The following is a 23,809-nucleotide window of genomic DNA, read 5'->3' on the forward strand; positions in this document are numbered from 1 at the left end:
GGGCCAGGTGTGCCCAGAAAGAGAACACGGGGGATTTAGAACTGACCCTGTGGCTCTAACCACAGGCACAGCCCCTGTTCATGGCATGGTCTCCCACAAGACTGCGAGGGTGAGGACCGTGCAGCCTCCTCTCTAATGTCCAGGGCCTCAGGAGAGTCTAGCACAGAGAGGAGGAATGGGTGCTGCACAAAGGACAGAATGAACTGGCAGCATGTCAACTGGTTGACAGTTAGGGCCTGGGACCCCTGTGTCACCCCTGCAAAGCTTGTCCTCAAATTTACGGCTGGACTGGACACCTAGAGCTATGCGGGTTCTGCAAGGAAATAAGGGTTGAATTGGTTTCTAAGGGGAGTGAGCACAGCACTCGCTCGCAGCTTTTCCCCACTTTGTCTTCTGCTCATTGAAACCCTGCCTGTGGCAGGTGCAGCCATGCCTCCTCTTGCATGAAGCTCTGTGTGAACTCTGAGGCCGTGCAGGCTTTCTTCTTCTCTGTGCTCTGTCATTTATTGGCTGAGGACCTCAGAGAGTCCTTTCACCTCCCTGAGCCTCAGTCTTCCATGCTGTAAAATAGGACAATAGTGCTACAAACCTCACAAAGTTGTTCGGAGGGTTAAACGAAGCCAGGCTTGCTGGGCAGCAGCGTGGAGCAGGTCCCCGTGGTCGAGAGCTCCCTGCCACACTGTTGCACGTATGTTAGCTCTGACTTCTTAGCAGAGTATAAACTCCTTGAGAACAGGAGCCCATCTTTTGGTCCCTTGCGTCCCTCCCAGTGGTTAGCACAGGGCAGGGCTCACTTAACGCCCTCTGAATAACTCACATCTGTTTTTCTTCGAGAGGAAATGCTGATTCTGGATTTTGATGGCAGAGAAACTGTATCATTTCCTTTTCACCCCCTTGCTCTGTCCTGCCATGCACCAGCTCAGGGCTCCACAAACAGGAGCTCTCAGTGATGCCACTGTGAGACCATCAGACAGAGTGTCAGAGGTAACCTTGTCTGCCTGACAGTCTGCCTGGTGTACAATGACCAGACTGAAAGCCCAGCAGGAAGCACCAGGATGGGCCCCATCAGGACATGTGACTCCAGGGCTCCTTTGTGGCCACAGGACCCCATGGCTGGTGCCAGAGGCGAGAATGAAAGATGCCCCATTACCTCAAGCTTAATGACCTGTGTCCTAATTCTGGGTGACAGAGAGCAGAAGGCAGGAAGTGCAGGAGGAAGTAAATGAAAACACACTGAAAGCATATAACTGCAGCCTGGCGGTGCCCTCACCCTAACACCCTGTCTCTCCCCAACCCACTGCCGACCAACACAAAGAAACCCATCCCAGCAAGGGCAAACACAGAGCAAACAGCACTTGGCTTTCAAAGCTCTCTCTCCCAGAGGGCTCTTCCCCTTCCTCCTCTCTGCCCTCTTCCAGGGACCAGCCTGGGCTGCTCTGTTTATCTCTCTAGGTCACCAAGTACTGGACAGGTGAGGGGCCCTGGGGAGATCCCTGTTTAGCTCCAGAGCCATTGTCATCTCAGCTCTTGACAACATGGAGCCTCCTTGCCCCAGGTCCTCCTGGCTCCAGACCCTTCACAAAGCCATGGCTAGTCTTCTGGGGGCCCTATAGGACAAAAAGCACCTACTAGACAGGCTTAGTGGGCTAACCTGGGAACCTAGGCATCTTATGATGTTGTTTACATAGGAAACATGTCCCAGCAGGTTGAAGTTTGGATTGCAGGAAATAAGCATAAATCTCTTAGAACCAAAGTAGCTGCCACCTGTCCCCACCTGTATGACCAGAGGCTGTCCCTACTTTGCTGTCAGGAATCTTGGGGACCCAGTGCTCCCAATTTCCTTACGGCTTCCCTTCCCTCTCTCCCGTCGTAGCAACAGTGAGCCCGCCCTACTCCACCCTGCCACGTTATTGCCGGGAGGGGGAAGACCTCCCCCACCTCAGCAGTTGTTCCCCCTGATGGGGTGTCTGGAAGCTAGGTGTCTGTAACTCACGGGTCTGTACATAGCGTGGGGTTACTGTTACCACGACCAGGCTCTGGGGTAAGCAGAGCTGACAGAGAGGCTGAAGAGGGCCTAGGGTGTGGACACTGGTTTCTCTGAGCTCCCCAGAGGCTCCTGCCTTATTTCTCCTGTCCTAACAAGTGCTCAGCCCAGGGGTGCTTGGAGGCCACAAGGTCACGGCTGAGGAACCTGGAGTGTCTTGGTGAAGAATCTAGGAAGACTGCCATGCTCATCGCTCCGTTCTGAGAAAATCAGCTCTTAGCAGGATTTTCTGCAGAAGGGTGCCATGGCTGGTGGCCTGGCCACTGGTGCCTGGACCAGGACGCCATGGTCTGACCGGACACAAGGAAGTGCTCAGTGCAAGCCCCACCTTGTGAGAACCTTCAGGTTGGACACTGGCCACTTGAGCCCACCAGACCCCCTCGCTAGGCAACGTGACTGCCAGGAACACACAGATGACCTGAGGGACCACCTCATTCTCCATGCACCTCTCTGGGAGACACATCTGGTGCACCCTCCACTGCTGCCCAGCACTGCCATGCCCACAGGTGTGTCTCTTCCTGCCACACCAAGAGAACCAACTTCAGCCTGAGGTGGGGGTAGTCATAGTGTCTACCTCTCTTAATTTCCTTCCCTATTTCCCCACTCCCGTCAGAGCCCATGCTGGGTTGTTTCTCCTCTATTCAGAGACAATAGCCTGAACATGGTGCCCATTGTGCCCTCAGTTTTCTTCACCCCACTTGGGCTCCTGGCTCTGGGTGGAAAACAGCATGAGGCTGGGAGTCTAAGAGATTCCAGAGGATCTAGTCTGAGCCAAGCCATTAACCTCAGAAGTGACCTCAGGAAGATGCCCCCACTCTGGGCCTCAATTTCCCATCTGTAAAATGGTTCTCCCAAGTTACAAAAACATTTTCCATTTATCTCTGCTTGCCACATTCTGTGTAATTTCCACAGATCTATCTTTTTATTCACAAATTCTCTCTTCAGCTATGTTAATTCATTTAACCTGTACACTGAGCTGTTTTTTGTTTCTTTTTTATTTTCTTCTCTCTGGGGGCTTCCTCTTGGCCCTTCCTACCAAAAGGGCTCTTAAACTGGACAGATCAGGGAATCAGAATGAGGTTTTCTAGCTGCTAAATATCTGCATCCCAATTATGCACTTGGGCCGTAACCACAAAGGGGTGGATCCATGGAACCACTAGACCAACTGTGAGATAAACTTGGGCCAGGACTCCATCCATCACCTGACCTCTACATGCCCACTCTAACCAGGGGGCCAGCTGAATTAATTTCAGTAACTAAATTTTTAATTTTTAGAAGTTCTTTTGGCTTTCTTTTTGCTGTTTTGCCTTGTGCCTTCCTGTAATTATTTTAACACACTTATTTTGTTGGTTTTATTTTGTTTAGTTTTTTGGCCATGCCGTGCAGCTTGTGGGATCTTAGTTCCCTGACCAGGGACCAAACCCGGGAGCTCAGCAGTGAAAGCATGGAGTCCTAACCCTTGGACTGCCAGGGAGTTCCCTTAAAGCACTTATTTTATTATCTCTTTCAGACTATTCTATCATCTCGAGGTATTGAGGAACTAATTCTTCTATTTGCTGACTCTCACTCTGGTGGTACATCTTTTCTGGAGGATTTTTATTTCTTTACTATCAGCTCATTGTTTAACATGAGTATTTGCCACTGGAGTCCTATGTTCTCTGGAAAATGGTTTTAATATGCGTGTCTTCTGGGACCATAGCAGTTTTACCAGTTTTGGTCTTTTTTTCTCTATTTTCGGGGCTTGGGGTTCCCAAACCACTTGGTTAATGTAAATTCAGTCCCTACACCTGTGAGTACCTCAGGCTTGAGCTTTTGTTCTTTAAAGAGAAATTTTCTACCTCTCATGGCCCCAGGTAGATGGAAGCTTCCTTAAGGCACTGGCAGCTCAGTCTGACTTATTGAAAAGAAGTCCTCACACTTGGGAGAATTCAAAACTGCTGTTATTTATTCATTTATTGCTGCCTCTCAATAACATATCAGCTTAATAAGACATCAAAGACCACATCTATCTTTCTCATCACTGTACCTTGAGGGCCAGCCCAGGGCCCTGCACGTAGCAGGCTCTCAATACGTTTGCTTGATAAATAGCTGAAGAACATTGATTTCTGGCAGCTCTGCTACAAGAGACAGTTTGAGGCTCTCCTGGACGGGATGATCCCCAAAGTCTCCCACTTCTGCCACCCCTACCTCCTCCCCCAGCCCTGGCACCCTATCCTGGCATGTAGGCAGCAGCACACAGGGCTGGCTGGTTGCGGGGGACTCACTGGAGATGGAGGTGTAGACGGCGAAGGCCCTGAGGCTGGTCATCTCCTTCTTGCGGGTCATCTCCACCCGCGTGCGGAAGATGTTCTCCCAGGCGTACAGCTTGAGCAGTTTGATGCCACGGAGCATCTCGTTGGTCTGCTTCAGCCTCTCGTTGGAATACTCCTGCCAGGAGTCACTGAGTCAGAGAAGGGTTTCTTTTGCCCCCATCCCACCCAAGAGGAAGGAGGTGAGTCAATGCCCTCACCATTTTACAGCCTCCGCCCAGCCTCCGTCTCCTCGGGGATGCTCCGTTAATCCCATTTCACAAAGAAACCGAGGCCTGGACAGTTGAAGTGACCTGCTTAAGGTCAATCATAGTGTGGATGTGTGTGTGGGGCGCTGTTTGGTGACATCTGGGGGAAGAGTGAGGAGACCCACTAATGTAAGGGGAGAGGGAGCAGTACGGGGGAAGGATGGGAAAAGGGGGCGCATGCACACCTACAGATACTTACCAGTGTGCTCCGCTGGGCCTGGGAGAGCTTGGTGGCCACAAAATACTGGACTGGAGCCAGCAGAATGATGACAGCTGCTCCAATTAAGGCACTGATTCCAAGGATGTAGTAAAGGAGAATCACACCCACGATGATCTGAGGGAGGGTCATGGGAATGAGTTCCCTTTGATCTGGGGGCTTCCCTGCCAGGGGGTATTGGCACCCCCCTCCCCACCTGGTAACCCAGTGCTCTAAAGTGGGACATGCCTTTGTGTCCAGCTTTCAAAAGTTTCTTGTGGGAAAGAGGAGGAGGTGTTACAAAGCAATTTCAGAAGGAGGGACTAACATGATGGGCTCTCACACAAGCAGAGAATTTCTGGGCTGGTAACTAATTGCATTTATCTGCAAGGCTGGCTGAGGCATTAACTCTCTCTCCATGTCTACTTTTGCAGATGGAGGTCTAAGAGGTGAATTTGCACCGTGAGTGACAGCACCTTTCATTCTATTTGCTGGTTTTCGAGGTTGATGGTTCACTCTCATTGGAAAAAAGTGATACGTAAGCAAAGGAGCAAAATAGCTGTATCCATGCCAGACAAAACCAGTCCAGGGTCTAAGAGTTTACTTCTCATCCTTATGCTCCTGGTGTCTTTAATTTTTAGTGAATCTGGTAGGCATCCTCTAAAAAGAGAATTCATTCTGTTTCTAGCTTTATGTAAATGACAGCTGGCTTCTGAATATTTATGAGAAGTATAAATTACTCTTGCCAGCCCCCAAAGCATCAAGATGACAACTTCTCAGGTCGCCTTCAAAGGCAGACGCTTCTAAATTCAGGACTTATTCTAGAGGAACAGATGTGCTGCTTCCTTAACAGAAAACAAAAGTGTGTCTGGGTTGGCCCTGCACTCCCTGAGCCCTACACCAAATTGGCACTAGGCTCCTGCACCATCTCAAGGGCCAAAGAGTGGGTGGGTGGCTCTGTTGTGTCTATTAGTTAGAGAATGCCTCCTGCATTAGCAGGTTCCTAGGGGGCGGGTAAGTGACCCCTTTACCACCTGCCTCCCAGTGTTAACTGATGTTAAATGCTGGCATGGATGGGCAGAGGATCACATTAGGAGATGAAAAACCTTCCTACTCTTGCTGGCCCCCACTCCCATCATCCTTCTGGAAAACTATCCCTGGCTTCCACTCTTTCCATTAGCTGTCCTCATTTGGAGGCAGTCGGGGTGTTGTTTAGCAACTTGGGTAGAGCAGGATACCAGGGAAGCCCTCAGACCACTGCCAGAGTCACCGCCAGGGCCCCGGCTGGGGGGTCGGTGTCTGCACGCCCACCACCTCCAAGGCTGGCAGCTGCTGGGGCAAGAGCTGGGGATGTGACGACTTCTACTGCCACCAGGCTCCTCCTCACACTTCAGCCACCCTTTGTCACGCTCCCCAGACCCTTCTGCCCCCTCTGCCCTTCTGCAGGGGTCTGAATGGACCCTGTGAGAGAACATACCAGAAATCGGGGATTCTGAGTGTGCAGAGCAAGTGTGGGGAATAAAAGGACTATTTCATCTCCTAGTCTCAGGCTAGGAAAGCAATCTCGTGTAGCGGTGGGGAGATCACAGTCCTAGGAGCCTGCAGCCGAGTTTGAATGCAGTCCCAGCATTTACTGGCAGTGCAATCTTGCATCTCAGCATCTTCATTTTTAAAATGGTAATTTTAATTGCCGCCTTAGCAGGACTGTTGATAAGATTAAATGAACATATATATGATAAGAACCTAGAATAGTGCCTGACACTTAGCTGGAGACAAGGTGGCTGACCTTTTTTTAAAGATCTTTTTTTGATGTGGACCATTTTTAAAGTCTTTACTGAATTTGTTACAATATTGCTTCTGTTGTTTATGTTTTGGTGTTTTGGCTGCCAAGCATATGGGATCTTAGCTCCCCCACCAGGGATTGCAGGGATCGAACCAGTACCCCCTGCAGTGGAAGGCAAAGTCTTAACTACTGGGCCACCAGAGAAGTCCCTGACCCTCCTTCTTAAAAACAAACAAACAAGCCTCATGGGATCTCTGTCACTAGGGAACCACAGAAAGGCGATACCTGGGTATGGTGCTCCTACCAGCTCACTGTGTGGCCCAGGGTAAGGTCCCTGCCCTCTCTGGGCCTCTGATGCCCATGGCATGAGGAAGCACAGAGGTCCCCACTCTGGCCAAGATTTTTGACATGGCTGTCAATAAGCTTCAGGGGGCCCACAAAGCCCCTTAAATTGTAGGCAAAATGTGTGAATGCACATTTGTTTTTCTGAGAAGAAAGTTTCATTAGGTTTTCAAAAGTAGATGTAGATCAGTGGTTGCTTAGAGCTGGGGGCAGGGATGAGGAGTGACTGCCAGTGGATGTCGGTTTCTTTTTGGGGTGATAAAAGTGTTCTAAAATTGTGATGATGTTGCACAACTCTGTAAACATGCAAAAGTGAACTGTACACTTTAAAGGGGTGAATTATATCTCAATAAAACTGTTATTTAAAAAAGTATATGTGAATAAAAAAGATTACAAATCAGGGTGAGCCCCTGGGGACAAAGGAACAGGGGCTCCTGAGCTAATTTCAATACCATCAAAAGCCTCATGTGCCCTGTGGCCAACCAGGCTCCACATGGAATCCTGACCTGGTCGAAGGAATTCTATCAATTCCGGTAGTAACACTGTGTCTTGAGGCTGGTCAAAGCTATAAGGGCAAAGGTACAGTCTTTGAGGAATTAAAACAGAAAATCAAATGATACTTCATGATAAATAAGGAAATGTAAGTACTTTGTGGAGGTAAAAATTCTTACCTAATCTCCCCCTCCATCCCCCCGACCCCACCCCCAACCCCGGTGTTGTGAGAGTTAATTACACAAGTGAGACAGGCTGGGCAGGCCAGGCACAGGGCAGGGGCTATTAGCTATTAGTTTTGTTAGCAATGGTACATGTGCAACAAACACTATTAATGATAGTAACCAGGGACTTCCCTGGTGGCGCACTGGTTAAGAATCCGCCTACCAATGCAGGGGACATGGGTTCGAGCCGTGGTCCGGGAAGATCCCACATGCCACGGAGCAACTAAGTCCGTGCGCCACAACTACTGAGCCTGCGCTCTAGAGCCCGCGAGCCACAGCTACTGAGCCCGTGCGCCACAACTACTGAAGCCCGTGCGCCGCAACTACTGAAGCTCGTGCGCCTAGAGCCCGTGCTCTGCAACGAGAAGCCACCGCAATGAGAAGCCCCGCACACCGCAACGAAGAGTAGCCCCTGCTCACCGCAACTAGAGAAAGCCCACGTGCAGCAATGAAGACGCAATGCAGCCAAAAAAATAAAAATAAAAATAAATAAATAAATAAATAAAATTTAAAAAATAAAATAATAGTAACCATAACAATGCAGCAGGTCTGGTGGACAAAATCTTCCCAAACGGGTTGTTCAAGGAAACATAAGAGAAACGATAAAAGGCTGTGACTATTAGATGAGCTCTCCAGGCCCTTCTATAGTTTCTGTAGTCACTGATCCATCTTGGCAGAGTGGAGGGGGGCACAGGGATCTGGGTGTTGGTCAGTGGTAATAGGGAATGGTGTATATGGCTGTTCCCGTAAAAAGGACCATCAGATTTCCTGCCCTACATCCAATCTTGTCTAGCTGCCTCCCTATGCAAGCCTCTCCTTCTGTTTTTCTTTAGTGTCTCTTACATATAAACTTTACAGGTAAGGAAGACCAATATACATCACTTTAGATTAAGGTTTATGGAATCTACATCCCAAGAAGCAATGGATTCTGGATTGGTAAAGTTCTTACATCAAAGTGAGCAAGTTAGAGGGCTGTGATGTTTACTTAGTGACCACTCTACGGCAGGCACTGTGCTTGGTGCTTTGCTTACATTATCTAATTGAATCATCAGAACACCTCCAGAGGGTAGGAATCATCCTCTTTTCCCAGATGAGGAAACCGAGGCTCAGAGAGGTTAAGTACTTGAATCAGCCTGCCTCACCCAAGTCCAGACACTTTCTGCTATACCAGGCATCCCCTGTGAAGCCTGCAGGCCCTCTGGGAATGGATCTTGGATTTCAGTTTCCGGCCTGAGCACCAGAGTGAAGATTCATCTTCAGGCACACGGCAGGAATCACAGACTCTGTGGTGGAAGAGCTCCAGATGCGAGATGGAGCAGATGAGGCCAGGAGTCAGGTAAACCGTGCCGGGGATTCTCATTCTACTGTTGGGGGAGAAGGTGCCTCCTCCAGAGCCAGTCCCAAAAGTTGCCTGGCTTTAGGAAATGCCATGTTTTAGATTTCCAAAATGAACACAGGTTTATTGGAGAATTTAGAAACGCATAAACAAAATAAAAATCACTTGTAACCCCACCACGAGGACTTTCTTTTTTCTCCTGTGTGAATCTGTACAAATACATACATGTGTATATTCCAATTTAGCAGGAAGCACACTGTGAATACTATTTTTAACTTACTCTTTTTGCTTAAAAATACATCGTGAACACTTTTCAACGTAATTAAGTACTCTGCTATAACATAATTTTAATGTCTGTGAAAGTGTTCCACACATGATTATTCTATACATTTTTTTAAAGGTTGGCTCCATTTTAAAAGTCTTAGTGACACTGCCTTCTCTGATCATCAAGAGAGATGGCTAGACCACTTGCAGAGTATAAGACAGTATAGACACCCAGGCATACACTCCATGGAGACCCCAAGGGGATAGAAGGTACAGGCAAACAAGGAATGGAAGATGGTGAGCTTCTGGCCACTGGGCATGTACCAGCGGATTCTGGTTTTGTGTCCCCCAATCCCCAACAAAGCACACATCCCTTACCTGTACTGGCATAGCCCAGAGGTTTGGGCACAAGAAGAAAAACCACATGAGCTGGTTGGTGTCGATGGCTACCAGGTTACAGATCTGCCCGGCAGTCATTTCCCCCATGGATAGGTTGGAGGTGGACAGGTGCATAATTTTATTGTAAATTTTGGTCTGGAAATGAGAGCAGAGTGTTTCACATTTGTCATCATCGACATCCTAATCACCACCCCAGATGCCATGTGTCTCTAACGTGCCAGGGGCTTCTCAGACATTCCCCCACGGAGCCCCAGAGCAGCTCTGTAAAGGGCACTGCATGATTGTTCCAGTTTTACAAATGGAGTAACTAAGGCTCAGAGAGGTAAAGGGCATTGACTATAGTTCAAGCAAGTCAGAGAGGCAGCATTCGCGTGAGGAATCTGTGCTAGCATGGCAAGCTACTTCCCCAGCAAGCAAGGCCTTTCCCTTGGAGACAGGACTTAATTAGCTTTTAAATCTTAAAAGCAGATTTTCACGTCCAGTTGTATTCTTGATTTACCGGAGGTCCGTGGAGAACACACTTTAGAGCCACAAAAATGATGAAGGGTGGCAGCCATCTGTTTTAATGCGGCTTCTTCACCCGGGAAAGGGGGTATGCTCTGGGGCCAAGTCCTGTCTTAACTGAGCCTTTAAATAATACAAGGATTCAGCCTGGGAAGGTCTTATGTGAGACAAATGCTTGTGTCGATCAGCCCCAGCACCTTCCGGAGTCTGGCCACCCCAAGGACCTTGACCAGGGTAGATGGGGAGCAGCCATGGCAATGGCTCCCTGTGAACTCCGAACCTAAAAGCTCTATGTGCACGGTGACTGTGCCTCCCAGAAAGGTGGCAATTGTCAGGCTCTGTGCCCTTAAACAAGGAAAAATGCATTCCCTTTAGGGATGCCTGCTCTTGAATGAAATTCTACTGTGCATTCTGTTGCAAGGTGGATTCCCAGCCCTTAATTCATCTTTTGTGTAAACCCAGGCTTTTTCATGGGTCAGGTCTGCTTAAAGCATGAACCTGTTCTGTCTTTTACGAGTTCATATATACCATGGGTAAGGTTTAATATAATGGCAATGACATTTTTTGACAGATCTATGCTTATCCTAAGTTATGTGCAATCAGTCTTTAAAGAATAATAATAAATCTAGTTTCAGTGAAGTAAGAACATACAGTAAACTATCAAATAAAGCATTATTAAGACCAGGATATAGAGAATTACATGACCGAAACCTGGTATATGTCAAAAATTATATATAATACAGGAATCTTGCTTCATAACTTTTCATGCAAGAACTGTCGTTGCTCTCAAACTCATGAAGACATAAACCCTTATCTATAGATTTCTGTAAATCTCTGAAAGGAAGAAGTTTTTTTCTAATTTGTTCCCATAATTAATGCCAGCATTTTCTTTCGGGGACATAATGAATTCGTGCAAAAGATTCAGACAGTTTAATAAAAATGATTACATGCTAATACATTAAAAAACCATATTTGCCTTTTTTAGTATAATTGGAAAATATTGGGCTAGTGTGTGATTTATGACAGAAATAGAAAGTAGATTTAATTACAAAACTGCTTGACTATGAAGTTGGCTGTTGTTTGTGGTGATACATGCCTGCCTGTCACTGGAGGGAGTCTGGACAGAGTTTGGGATTTTAGAGAGGTTTTCTGAACTAGCAATAGCTTGGTTCTCCTAGATCTGAACCCCTATGAGTCTTAGAGGGTCTTAGATTTTCCTGGGATCTTTCTACCATTCTCACTTGATGACATTCATGAGGAAATGAAAAACCACTGGAGATGGACAGCTCCACAAGCTGTGCACTATACAACTCCAGAGGGCGCCACTCACATGGACTATACCAAGATAACCAGAGTTTGGACCCAGACACAGTCTCCAGCCCAGGCTATACCCTTCTCTTCTCAGTTCCTTTTCTGCAATGCCTCTGATCCTGGCTCCCAGAGGACCAATCAATGTTCATGATTCTGAGAAACATTTCTGAAGAATGAGCTGGCTTTGGGATTTAGTCACAACTTCCTAGTGTTCTACTGACTTCATGGGAATTGCTGGGTATGGCAGAATCTACCAGCTGTCCCCCACTATCCATTCTCTTCTTTCTGTAAGAAGAATTTCTAGCAGGGCATATATGGCTGTCAAGAATAAAGGCCAGGGGCTTCCCTGGTGGCACAGCGGTTGAGAGTCCGCCTGCTGATGCAGGGGACACAGATTCGTGCCCTGGTCTGGGAAGATCCCACGTGCCGTGGAGTGGCTGGGCCCGTGAGCCATGGCCGCTGAGCCTGCGCATCCGGAGCCTGTGCTCCGCAACGGGAGAGGCCACAACACTGAGAGGCCTGCATACCGCAAAAAAAAAGAATAAAGGCCAGGGACTTCCCTGATGGTCCAGTGGTTAGGACTCCACACTTCCACTGCAGGGGGCGTAGGTTCGATCCCTGGTTGGGAAACTAAGATCCCACGTGCCGTGTGGTGCGGCCAAAAAAAAAAAAAAAAAAAAAGAAAGAAAGAAAAGAAAAAGAATAAAGACCACACTTTCTAGCCTCTCTAGGTACAGCCATGTGGCCAATTTCTCCCCAGTGGGATGGGAGAGGATCTGTGCAACTTCCGCATCATGATTTGAAAAGACATTAGGTCTTCCTATTGTCCCATCTTTCTTCTTGTCGGTTTAAATGTAGACACGATAGTGGCAATTTCAGTAGTCACATTAAACCATGAGACAAAGTCATGTAAGAAGGCTGGCAAAGCAACATTACAGAAGGAGCCAAGGTCTCTGATGATTGTATAGCTGCTGCATCAGCCCTGAGTAAATGTGCAAAACAAACTTTTATCCTATTTAAACCACTATCACACTGGGTCTCTCCATTCCAACAGTGGAACCAAAATTCTAATGAAAACACTGGGGCTTGGGGCTTCCCTGGTGGCACAGTGGTTGAGAGTCCGCCTGCCGATGCAGGGGACACGGGTTCGTGCCCCGGTCCGGGAAGATCCCACATGCTGCGGAGCAACTGGGCCTGTGAGCCATGGCCGCTGAGCCTGTGCATCTGGAGCCTGTGCTCCGCAACGGGAGAGGCCACAACAGTGAGAGGCCCGCGTACCGCAAAAAAACCAAAAAACAAAAAACACTGGGGCTCATCACCACCTTGCCTAATGGGACCCTGAATCCTTCCTGACCTTGACCATCCTTTCAACCGACTCTGAGAAGGAAGCCACAGCAGACAGGAACAAGAACCTAGACCCAGGGACTTACCAGGCCGGGTATGTCTCTCTCGTCATGACCCAAGATTTAAGAGTTCAAATAGATCTTACAGTCTATCTAGTCTTGGTATGTCAAACATGCTTCTCTGTAACCAAAGAAGACTGTCTGGTAACAGAGCCCTGGAACAATATTTGTAGAAGGATTCTTAGGCTGCACTTGCATTCAGCAGGAAAAAGTGCTGTGATTGATTAGTGATGTCTGTCCCATTCAAGTCTGAGCAGTTGACATCTCAGATCTAGTCCAAGGCAGAACTAGGGCTAGAACTACTACATTTCCCAAGACCAGCCCAAGGCACTCTCCACTATGTCACACTGCCTTGTCAATGGTTATCGTTTCAAAACACTGTTAAAGGGTAACAAGAAAATAAATGCACAGCAGAATCATTCTTGAGTATCCGTGAGGACAAATAATGCAGTTCTTATTGTGAAGTGAAAAGAATAATCATTCAAGTACCTGTATGGCTCCTCTCAAGTTAATTCCAGTTTCAACGGCGACGTAGTACGATGCTTGCAGAAATGTCCTTTGCAGTAGGAGGGCAAGGAACAGAAGCACGGCTAAGACGTAGGCATTAGCAAGGAACTCTTGGGATGAGACAAAGTAAACCCCGAGAAACTGTGTCTGTTGGAAAGAGAAATTCAGAGGTGGCAGTTGTGGCCAGCAAAATGACTGCCATTGGTACCTGTTACTGGGCCATAGAGGCCATTATTATAGGACCCTCCATGCTTGCAAGCCTTGGGCAACTGTTTATGAGTGAAAAATCAGACTAGCATTCTTCTAACTATAGGGAGGGTTGCCTATACTCTCTCCATCAATAAACTTAGGTGAACAGAATGTGGCCCAGTTCTAACCTCATGCCCATACATATGACTCTCAGCTTTTCGGCCACCAGGCCAGGGGAGCTCACTCTGAATAGGACAAGAATAAATAGAGCGAATCACAGAGCAGCCAAAACTAGAACTGCTAGAACAGATCCCACGACGTGTGTTCTCTGCTACAAAAACAGAATCAGCTGAGGCCTTGTCCCACATTCACCAACAGCGTGCACTATAGAAACTTCTGGGGAGAAAGACCAGCAGAAAACATGGCAGTAGTGCTCCCAGGCGAGAGATGGGAACTCATTGCCTATAATTGACTATTTCAGACCCAAGCGCCCCAGCCTTGTGGGCTCCTGGGACCTCCTTTTAAATGTAAGGTTTCCTGCACCTCCAGCAAGATCTCAGATGATAAGCAGTGGGGGAAAAAAAACCCAAACACTTTGACTTCATTGCTAAAGATACCAGGGAACAACAGCATGTGTTTCTAGATTCATCATCAACAGCTCCTGGGAAAACTTTGATCTTTATTAAGTCCATCGCTCCCCAGCAGAGCCACATCAGTGTTTCCATGAAGACATAGCTCTCCCCTTCCGGAGACTCTGCCCTGAACTTTGCAAGTGATTTGGAAGGGTGTGGGAACTGCTGCTGCGGGATAAAGAGTGGTGGGAACAAAGTGCTGAGAAGGAGCCTGATGGCATGTCCACACCAGAGCAGGCTGAAAGGGTCAGGATTCTAAGCGGAGTCCTGTTCCTAGAGTCAGAAATTCCTACATCCTGGATACAGGCCTTTCTGATGGTAGAGAAGATCTTGTCTCTTGGTTCAACAGGCCCCTTTAACCAGCTCTCACAGCTCCATGCAGCCGGTCCTGGTTACAACTGTATGGCCCTTCCTCTGTGGCATGGGGTCTCTCCCTTTTGGGGACAGCAAGGAAGCAGATATAGGGAGAAGTGAGGTCTCTTAGAAGGGGGTCCTACTGACACCTGAAGCCCCTGACTCTGTCTCATTTGTTAAAGTACAACAGGAAAAGGGAGAAGGGAGAGGGAGAGGGTGGGGATGGCTGGAAGCAGCAAAATGGACCTTAAAACTAGGCCACATGGCTTAAGAACCTGACCTTACAGGGAAGCAAGGGGCAGCATACAATATTTACCAGGTGCAACGCTCACAATATGTAATGAGAAGAGTACCATTATTAGCCCAATTTTACACATGAGGAAATGGAGTTTCAGCATGGTTAAGTGGCTGGCCCAAGGTCACATGCTGATAAAGGAAAACAACACGTGAACATGAACCTGTATGATGCCAAGATCACTACCGTAGATCCACTACTTAAGTCTCATCCAGTCTTTTGACCTTGAGTCTCCTACTGTCAGCTACAAGCTTGTGACTTGTGGGGGACTGAAAGATGCCCACCTGCATGGTTCTGGGTCAAAAATATAGTCACCCGGGCTTGGGAAAAACCTGGTCCTGTTTAACATGCCTTGGAATTCTTCTGTTCTACCAGCCTCTGTAGAGACCCAGCTCTGGAGAATAGAGTCCATTATTTTAAAGCCACAAAGCACATCATGGGGGTTTATCCCAAAGGAAATAATTTAACATAAGGAAAGAGCTGTATGTGCAAAGATGTACTATCTCTGGATTATAGCAGGGGGAGAGTGCAAAAATCCATGTAAATATCTAACCACAGGGAATGGGTAAGTATATTAGGATACTCATGGGAACGCTATGCAACCAAGAACACCAGTTACCATGAAAGCTCTCGAGCAGCACGGAATGGCGCTCATTCACTGTGTCACAATGATCAGAAAGCACATACGCTGGGGAATGAGGGCTAGAAAAATCAACCGATCTCATTGGTTAGGCTATGGGTGCTATTTATTAAATGCACTCATCAGTATTTGTACATTTTTCACAAAGCAACAAATTCTCATTTTTCAGGTCTAAAGGCAAAGCCTTGACCCCTTCCCCTAACAACACACACACCCTAGGGTCAGAAATAGTATTTATTTGGATCAAGAATTTTGTGACCTGTTAAAATGAAAATCTGCTTGCAGGTATAAGTCATTGATTGGGTCATTATTTGATCTCTCTTCAAAGACACAGCGTAAAAGAGATGGAGGCCAGAATAGCTACATTTTGATTAAGAAGTGGGTTGTAGACTAGCCAAAGAGGGCTAGGATGCTGCCCAAGGCAGGCAGGCCCTGGGAAGCTTCAAATGGCTGTGAGAGCACCGGCATTGCCCAGCACCTTGAAGACTGGAGAGAAAAGGCCAAGGACTTACAACTTGACATTTGGCGGGTGGTAAATGCTTTGGAAGATCAGATGTCCTTGTCTCACATTTTCACAAGCTCTCAGGGAGGAAATTGTGTTTGTTTCCAGGGGTTTCCCCAGTAGCGCTCAATAAATATATTTTAAATTAATCAATGCATATGATCTTCATCCCCCATCTACTCTTTATAGAAGCTATACATTTCCCCATTTTACAGTCGAGCCAACAGAGGCTTGCAGGATGTAAGTGACTGTTGAAGGGCGCAGAGGGAGTTTGTTGCAGAGGTAGGCCTAGCACCCAGGACTCTACAGGTCTGATTCCCGTTGCCCCTGCCTAGCCAGAGGTATGACTAGAAAGCCTCCTTTCCCTTGTTCTCTGGAGCTTAAAGGAGAGGGGGACACTTGGGATCTTGCTTCCAATTTTGGCAAGGGCCAAAAAGTGAATTGCTTGTAGGTCCCAGTTCCGGGAGGCCCTGGATAAAAACACTGAGAACTGTCTTTGACCACTCACAGACCAAGGCACCCAGCCATCCATCCACAACCATTTGACATCGTGGTTTAGAGCTTAGACTTTGAGGTTAGCCATATCTGAGTTTGAATTCTTACTCATTAGGTTAGCTACTGTGTCCTTAGTAAGTTCCTCAACCTCTCTGAGCGTCAGTTCCCTTACCTGAAAAATGAGGCCATTAAGGGTTTCTACTTCAGAGTTGTTATGAGAATCCAATGTAACAATGTAGGTAACAAATTTTTTTAGTAAGTGTAAGCAGTAACAGTTACATCTACATTATTCATTGAAGAATAATCTCTCCTGTGCCTCCTGGGTGTCAGGCACAGAGCTGGGCACATAGAGGTCAGACAATGCAGGTCCTGTCTTAGGAGACTCAGGGTCAAGTTGAGGAAAAAGAAAAGGGGTGCTTTGATGGTGCAAGCAGAGGACATTATGGGAGCACAGAAGAGGAGCATCTAATTCAACCAGAGGAAGGCTTCCTGGAGGAGGTGACATTGGAGATGCATCTTGGCAGCTGAGACGGGGTTAGTGACGCACGCCAGACCAGAGCAGCTCATGGGCATTGTTGTAAAGAGACCAACCCACATGCTGACATCACAAAATCATAGAAATGCATATAAGTTCTCAAAGTACCCACAGTGATAGCCACAAATATAGGCGTCCAAATGGGGACACAGATATACACAGAAAGAGACATACCAAGAGACACAGGGACAAACAGAATGAACATACGCATACACTCATAAGCAGGTCTCAGGAGAACTCATTCAGAAACAACACACACTCACTAACCTACACATGACTCCCACTGAGGTTTAGAGGCCATTCGAAGCTTGGCCCTGAGATCAAACCCAGACTATTCTTTTTTTCTCTACTCAGCTCACAGCCTAGAGCAGTGCTGGCAGGTTTCAGATGCCAGCAGTTCTTTATAAATCCTTGCCCGCCTGACAGATCAGAGGCATTCATGGCAGGTGACAGATTGTTGGAGGGGGTTGGGTGAGAGAGGGGGCTGGAAAGAGATCTCTTGTGGGTTGTGCACAGCCTGGGTCCCAGCTTTCCTTGGGGAGTGGCAGGGGGACAGGAGTGTCAAAGATCTAGCAAGCTATATGACACTTCCAACAATAAAAGAAGAGATAAGAAATGCTTGTCCTTGAAGATGCCAAGGGCGGTATGATTCTTGCCAACTGTGAGTATCCTGGCAAGGGAAGACAGGACAGGGCAGCCACTGATAATAAAGTAAACAATGGGCGCCTGGCTGTGCTGACTGCAGCAGGATGGATTCAGGCTGAGCAGAAAGAAGGGCTTTCTCACTGAGAGGGTTGTTAAACATTGTGACGTGTAGCTAGAGAGCTTCCTTCTTTGTTCATAAAGACCAGAATAGCACCTGTCTCTCTGGGTTAGAGCTGCCTGCCGGGAGGCAGTGGGGTGTACCAAGTGACATTTTTTTTTTTTTTTTTTTTTTTTGCGGTACGCGGGCCTCTCACTGTTGTGGCCTCTCCCGTTGCAGAGCACAGGTTCCGGACGCGCAGGCTCACCGGCCATGGCTCACAGGCCTAGCCGCTCTGCGGCATGTGGGATCTTCCCGGACCGGGGCACGTACCCGTGTCCCCTGTATAGGCAGGCAGACTCTCAACCACTGCGCCACCAAGGAAGCCCTGAAGTAACTTTAATAAATGACCCCTTTCCCCCACTTTCTGGGCCCAGAAGCCCAAATGAGAATTAAGCCATATCCCAAGCAACCACACGATTGAGGACTCTTTGTTGCTGACACTGGAGACTATATTTACTTTCAACTCTCGTTTCTATGTCTGTAATTTGCTGATCGTATTTGGGCTGCAGGGAACAAATATTAAATTTGATAAGGCCTGCTGCCACTGAGGCAGTGCCATCTGTCTCGGTGATTTATGTGCCAACAAGTAACTGAGACAAGAGCGTTCCAATGAGAGGGCAGCAAATCTCAGGGTTTGTGTATAAACAAAGAGAAAAGAGAAGGCAAAGCTAACATTCAGATGAACTAATATTCTAAGTGTTGTTCTCACCATCTCTTTGACACATCCGCCGTCAGAGTTCTTAGGCGACTGGCATAAGAGTTTTGGGAAACATAGGAAGGAGAAGACGATGTGGACAAGCTGATAAGGGCTCTGGCTGGTGTCACTTCCCCCTAATATTAACAATTGGTTCCATGCTGCTGCAGTTTTATCAATATGGAGTATTTGGGGGTCACCTAAGGTCAGACTGAACCTGAAGGTGACACTCCTGCGGACAAGAGAAGCGGTCTCTTTCCCCCTCTTTTGAGGCCAAATAAAGTTCAGCGGCTCAAAAGCCACTGAAGTCTAAATAAGCAAAAAGAGTCTTCAAAGTTTTTTTTTTTTTTTTTTAGGCTTTCTCAAGTTTCTTTTTTAAGAAATTGATACATTATTTAAGCATTTTCTAAAAGCATAAAAATTGTGAAGTACAGTAAAGTTTTCGTAAAATTTATTTCAAAGTTAATAGTCCTCACATTCTTGATTGAACAAGAAATCTACCCATCTTAGCCTAGCCAACTCCTATGCATCTGTCAAGGTCCCATTCCAATACCCTCTCCTCTACGAAGCTGTCATGATCACTGGCTGAGTTAGTCACTCCTTCTTCCCATAGTTCCTTGTATCTACTTCCGAGTAGTAGTATTTAACACATGGTATAAAAATATTTTATTTAGATTTCTCTCTCCTCCATTGGGTTTCACAATCCTTGGAGCCAGCGGTGATGGCTTGATAATAATAATCAATTTAGCATCATGACTGTAAATGCCCAGACTATGGAGTGAAAGAGACTTGGTTTCAAATCTTGACTCTGTCACTGACTAGCTGAGAGACCCTAGGGAAAGTTACTTAACCTCTTTGAGCCTCAAGTTCCTCATCCGTAGAATGGTAATTAAAATACCTACCTTATAAGTTGTATGGTTATGTGAATTATATCTCAATAAAACTGTTACAAAAAAAACTAACCCTAAAGGGCTGTTTTAGGGATTAAATGAGATAGCAAATGGATAACTTCTGCACACAGCCAGGCGTGTATTAAGCAGTCAATAAATGGTTGTTATTATTGTTAATCTCCTCATCGTAACCATTGCCTCTATATTCTGACAGCCTAACCCAGGTCTGGCACATGGTAGGGTTCAATAATCATTTGCCGGGCTTCCCTGGTGGCGCAGTGGTTGGGGGTCCGCCTGCCGATGCAGGGGACACGGGTTCGTGCCCTGGTCCGGGAAGATCCCACATGCTGCAGAGCAGCTGGGCCCGTGAGCCCAGCTGTGCTCTGCAACGGGAGAGGCCACAACAGTGAGAGGCCAGCATACCGCAAAAAAAAAAAAAAAAAAAATCATTTGCTGAGTAAATCAGACAAACAGTCTTGGAGTGTCTCATATTCCCGGCCAAAAGTACTCAGCTGATTAATTATACCTCTGGAAAAAATTCATATGAACCTCCTGAGGATTAAATGGTATCTGCAATTTTGGAGCCCACGAGATGAATAACACTACACAAGGGAGAGTCGTAAATTAGTAGTCAGATCCCTAATTAGTAATTCCCTGCATCATTTTTGGACTGTCTATTTGTGGTTAAAAGGTTATAATGATGTTCCTGCTGGGAAAATAAGACTCTGAATTTTATTAGAGGTGAAAAGTTTTCCGCTTTGTGACCATCTAAACCTAAGTGGCAGCAAAGAAACAGATGGAAGAATTAAGTACTCCACCCTCACCCCCAGAGTGGATGTTATTGCCCCAAGGAAGGAAACTAAACCCCAGAAAGATTGTTCTGTCGCTGTTGTCCGACAAATTTCAGTCTGTAGCATCTTTAGAGCTGGAGAGGCCATTGGATATCATCTAGTCCAATGGGCTTCAAATATTTTTAAGACATGGAACTCTTTTTAAAAAAGAAATTTTAATGGGCAAGTCTAACATATTAATAAAACTGGGGCAGCTTTTAATAAAATTTGTAGTGGAGGGAGAAAAAGCCCTACACACGGAGGTTTCCCACTCTCCTCCCCCCAACAGCAGCCACCAAGATGGCCCTGCAGAACCTTGAGTGCTGTGCCTATACAAAACTGAAGAAGATAGATGCCCGAAAAGTTACTTAGAGTCTGTTAAGATGACATGAACGAAAAGCTAACAAATAGAAGCTCTAGACACTGGATAAACAAATGCACTTCCTGCAACCTTCTGAATGATGACGTAACTGAGAGAGGTATTATGGTGACTATGGTATGGTGAAAAGAGCAAGGCGCCACAAATCCTCTAGGGGCACAAGCTTGCCTTCTAACATTTCTGTTGACCAGATGCAGAGCATCTCCTAGAGGGGGATATTGCTAAGGGCTCTGTGCGTCATAAGGAGCTGCCCCGTTGCAGCCACAGCTCACACACTTCGGCCTCTTGCGCTTTCTCACCCGTGAGTGAAAACCTTGCAAAGGGTGCCCTGCTCTACCCCTCGGTGGCCTACCTTGGGCTGGAAGACGTGATTCTCCTTCCCAAGGTGGTCCACGATTCCAAAGATGCACAGTGGCCCAGCGAAGCCCAGCAGGTCAGCCAAGATGCGGAAAGTGCTGCTGAGGACCAGGCGCCTCCCGAAGGCATGGCAGAGGGCCTGCCAGATGGCCCGGGCACCCTGTGTGCTTTGCATGTCCTTCCGCTGTCCAGAGAGACCCATGGCCAGGTCAGAGTGGCTGAGGGCCCGTTCACAGCAGGGCCCAGCTTCCCAGGGAGCTCCTGGCTCCTGCTGCCTGGGGAAACCCAGTGGCATCTGCTGCAAAAAGGCGAACTCCAGGAAGACATTACGGAACCACCAAGTGTGTGGTTGTGTGGGTCCACCTGGGGACCCAACATGGTCCAGATGGGGAAACTGAGGCCAGATGATGGATCAAGGTCACACAGCTGGTCAGGGCCTACGTGGTGAGCACAGCACTGTGATGAACTGCAATGAGGGAGTAAATATGCCAGTCCAGTGCCGCTGTGTCTGCCTCAGTGTCTCCCCTTGATGCCAGGGCAGAAGCAGCGAAGGAGCACGGGACTGGGAGTCAGGCAACCGGCTCTACTACCTACCAGCCGTGGGCCAGCTCTGGGGAGGTCACAGCCTTTCTCAGGGCCTCAGTTTCCTCATCAGTGATTTGGAAAGATGCCTGCCTAGCTCAAATCATAGAGTTATTGTAAGGATCAGGCTACTAATGCCCCTGCTCTCCAAATGGATGAAAATTCCCACCTTTACAGTCACTGGGCTCCAAAAGGAAGAGCACAGGGCATGGGAAATCAGTACCTCCCTTCAGGACCTCAGTTTCCCCACAAGGACAATGAAAGTGTCAGACCAGATGAGCTAAACTGTGAGGGCCATTCCAGCTGTGACTGTCCTATGAGTCTTTGGTCTTGGACTTGTCCCTGGTTCACTGTGTGACTTAGGGCAAGCCTCTTCCTCTCACTGGGACTCAGTTTCCCCACTGTCCCATCAAGGGTTTGACCTGATACTTTCTGATGTCCCCATCTGTGACTCTAAACCAGAGGGCAGGGAATGGATGGTGGGGCCATGCCCCCACTGACCTCCTGGGCATCAAAGGCCTCACAGAGCCGCTGGTAGTTGGTGAGGGCCCTCATGGCAATGGGCAGCTTCCCAATGGCTCGGAGATCAATGGGCTTCTTGTGGGCAGTCTTGATGAAGGCGTTCATCCACCAGTAGGTGCCTTTGGACAGCAGGTTCACGAAGGGCTGCAGGAAGCGCACCCCCAGGTCCTGCAGGTCCTCTGGGGGCTTCACTTCCCTCGGCATCTTGAAGAAGATGTATCTCTGTGGGGCACACGGGTCACTGAGGATGGGTAAGTGCACCTTCTCACCACCCTCCATTCTGCCTCAGCAAAGATCTGGGGTTGTGACATCCCACCCTTGACCTCTAATAGATGGGGCCATCATTTGCCTATTCCCAGGAAGAGGACCCCCCAACTCCTCTTGGCTACCAGTGCCAGGGCCTCCTGACTCATAACCCTTCATTGAGGGCCACTCTGAATCCCCTGGGGTGGGTTGAGTTGGGGAGGAGCAGGAATCTCCCATATACCATCTTCTCCTACAATTCTGAAGATGCCATTGTGTTTCATATAGGGTTTGCAGAATGTGGAGCCATGCAGACCTGGGTTTGAATCCTGCCTCTTCCGCTTACTAGCAAGGCGTCTTTGGACACATCTCATCTAAAGTGTATCCTCATCTAAAAAGGGGATGATGTGAGGGTCAGTGGAGGTAGGGAATATAGAAGCCTCTATAGCCTGCAAATCACCAACTAAAGCAGAGGAGTCAGAGAATGCAGATCAAAGGAGCACTTTATGCTCATCAGACTGGCGCAAATTAGAAGTGGCTATAGCCCCCCTTGCTGGTTGGAGAAAGGGAAAGCGCTTTCTGACTCACTGCTGGTAGGTTACAGCATTTCCGGAAGGTAATCTGCAGCATCAATTAACATTTAAAATACACAGACCCTTTGAGCCAGTAACTCCACTCCTTGGATTCTCTCCCAGAAATAAAAGCAGCAATACATAAAGATATAGGAATGTTGAATATGCCATTATTTATGAAGGTAAAAAGTTGGCAACGAAGTGAATGCCCATCAATAGGGTAATGGCTGAATAAATTATGGCTCATCCATACGATGGAATATTATGCAGCCATTAAGGAAGCGAAATTAACCATATCAGACTTGGAGGGAGTCACAAGGGATATCTGTTAGACGAGAAAAGCAAGCTGTGAAAAACTATGTATAATATGATCCCATTTTTATAAAACTAAGATTGAAAGAGAAAAACAATACTTATATGTGTTGAGAAGAAATTCTTAACACATTATATTAATTATATTAATAAAAGCAAAGAGGTATTTAAAAGAGGTATAATAAAAGGTATTATATTAATAAAAGCAAAGAGGTATAATAAAAGGTATTATATTAATAAAAGCAAAGAATGGAAGGACACATACTAGGCTGTTAATCTGGGTTACCTGGGAAGAGAAAGGTTGGGGGAGGGGAGGGTATGACTCTCAGAGAGGGAAAGGGGGCAAGCAAAAATGATTTAAAAAAAAGACATGTATGCAGCCACACTTACCACATTTACTCATTCATGTGTAACTATATGAATACATTAAAATAAGCCTCCCTGACCTCAAAAAGAAAAAAAAAATCAAACAAACTCAGAGAAGCCAGTACCTGAAGCTTTTATTTCCTCTCTATGGGATTAAACCCAGACTCCTACAGCCTCAGCTGTCACTTCCTCTCCCCCTGGGAGCCTGGGGTAGAGGGCAGCTGGGCTGGATGGAATGTTCCTCCTGAAACTT

The 23,809-nt window shown here is 47.2% G+C and overlaps 1 protein-coding gene across 2 annotated transcripts in view; it reads right to left on the reverse strand.

Annotated features, from left to right (window-relative positions):
• ABCC8 (ATP binding cassette subfamily C member 8) overlaps window positions 1-23,809 on the reverse strand; it is a 75,486-nt gene that overhangs the window by 39,880 nt on the left and 11,797 nt on the right. For both annotated transcript variants that reach the window (XM_065882138.1, XM_065882137.1), the window contains exons 5-10: window positions 22,043-22,285; window positions 20,955-21,143; window positions 13,345-13,509; window positions 9,617-9,772; window positions 4,801-4,935; window positions 4,309-4,471 (exon numbers count right to left, since the gene is read on the reverse strand). In XM_065882138.1, coding sequence (XP_065738210.1) covers window positions 4,309-4,471; window positions 4,801-4,935; window positions 9,617-9,772; window positions 13,345-13,509; window positions 20,955-21,143; window positions 22,043-22,285 — 1,051 coding nt within the window. The remainder of the gene's footprint in view (window positions 1-4,308; window positions 4,472-4,800; window positions 4,936-9,616; window positions 9,773-13,344; window positions 13,510-20,954; window positions 21,144-22,042; window positions 22,286-23,809) is intronic.

Source organism: Phocoena phocoena, chromosome 8, assembly GCF_963924675.1.
Source record: "Phocoena phocoena chromosome 8, mPhoPho1.1, whole genome shotgun sequence".
Classification (NCBI taxonomy): Eukaryota; Metazoa; Chordata; class Mammalia; order Artiodactyla; family Phocoenidae; genus Phocoena; species Phocoena phocoena.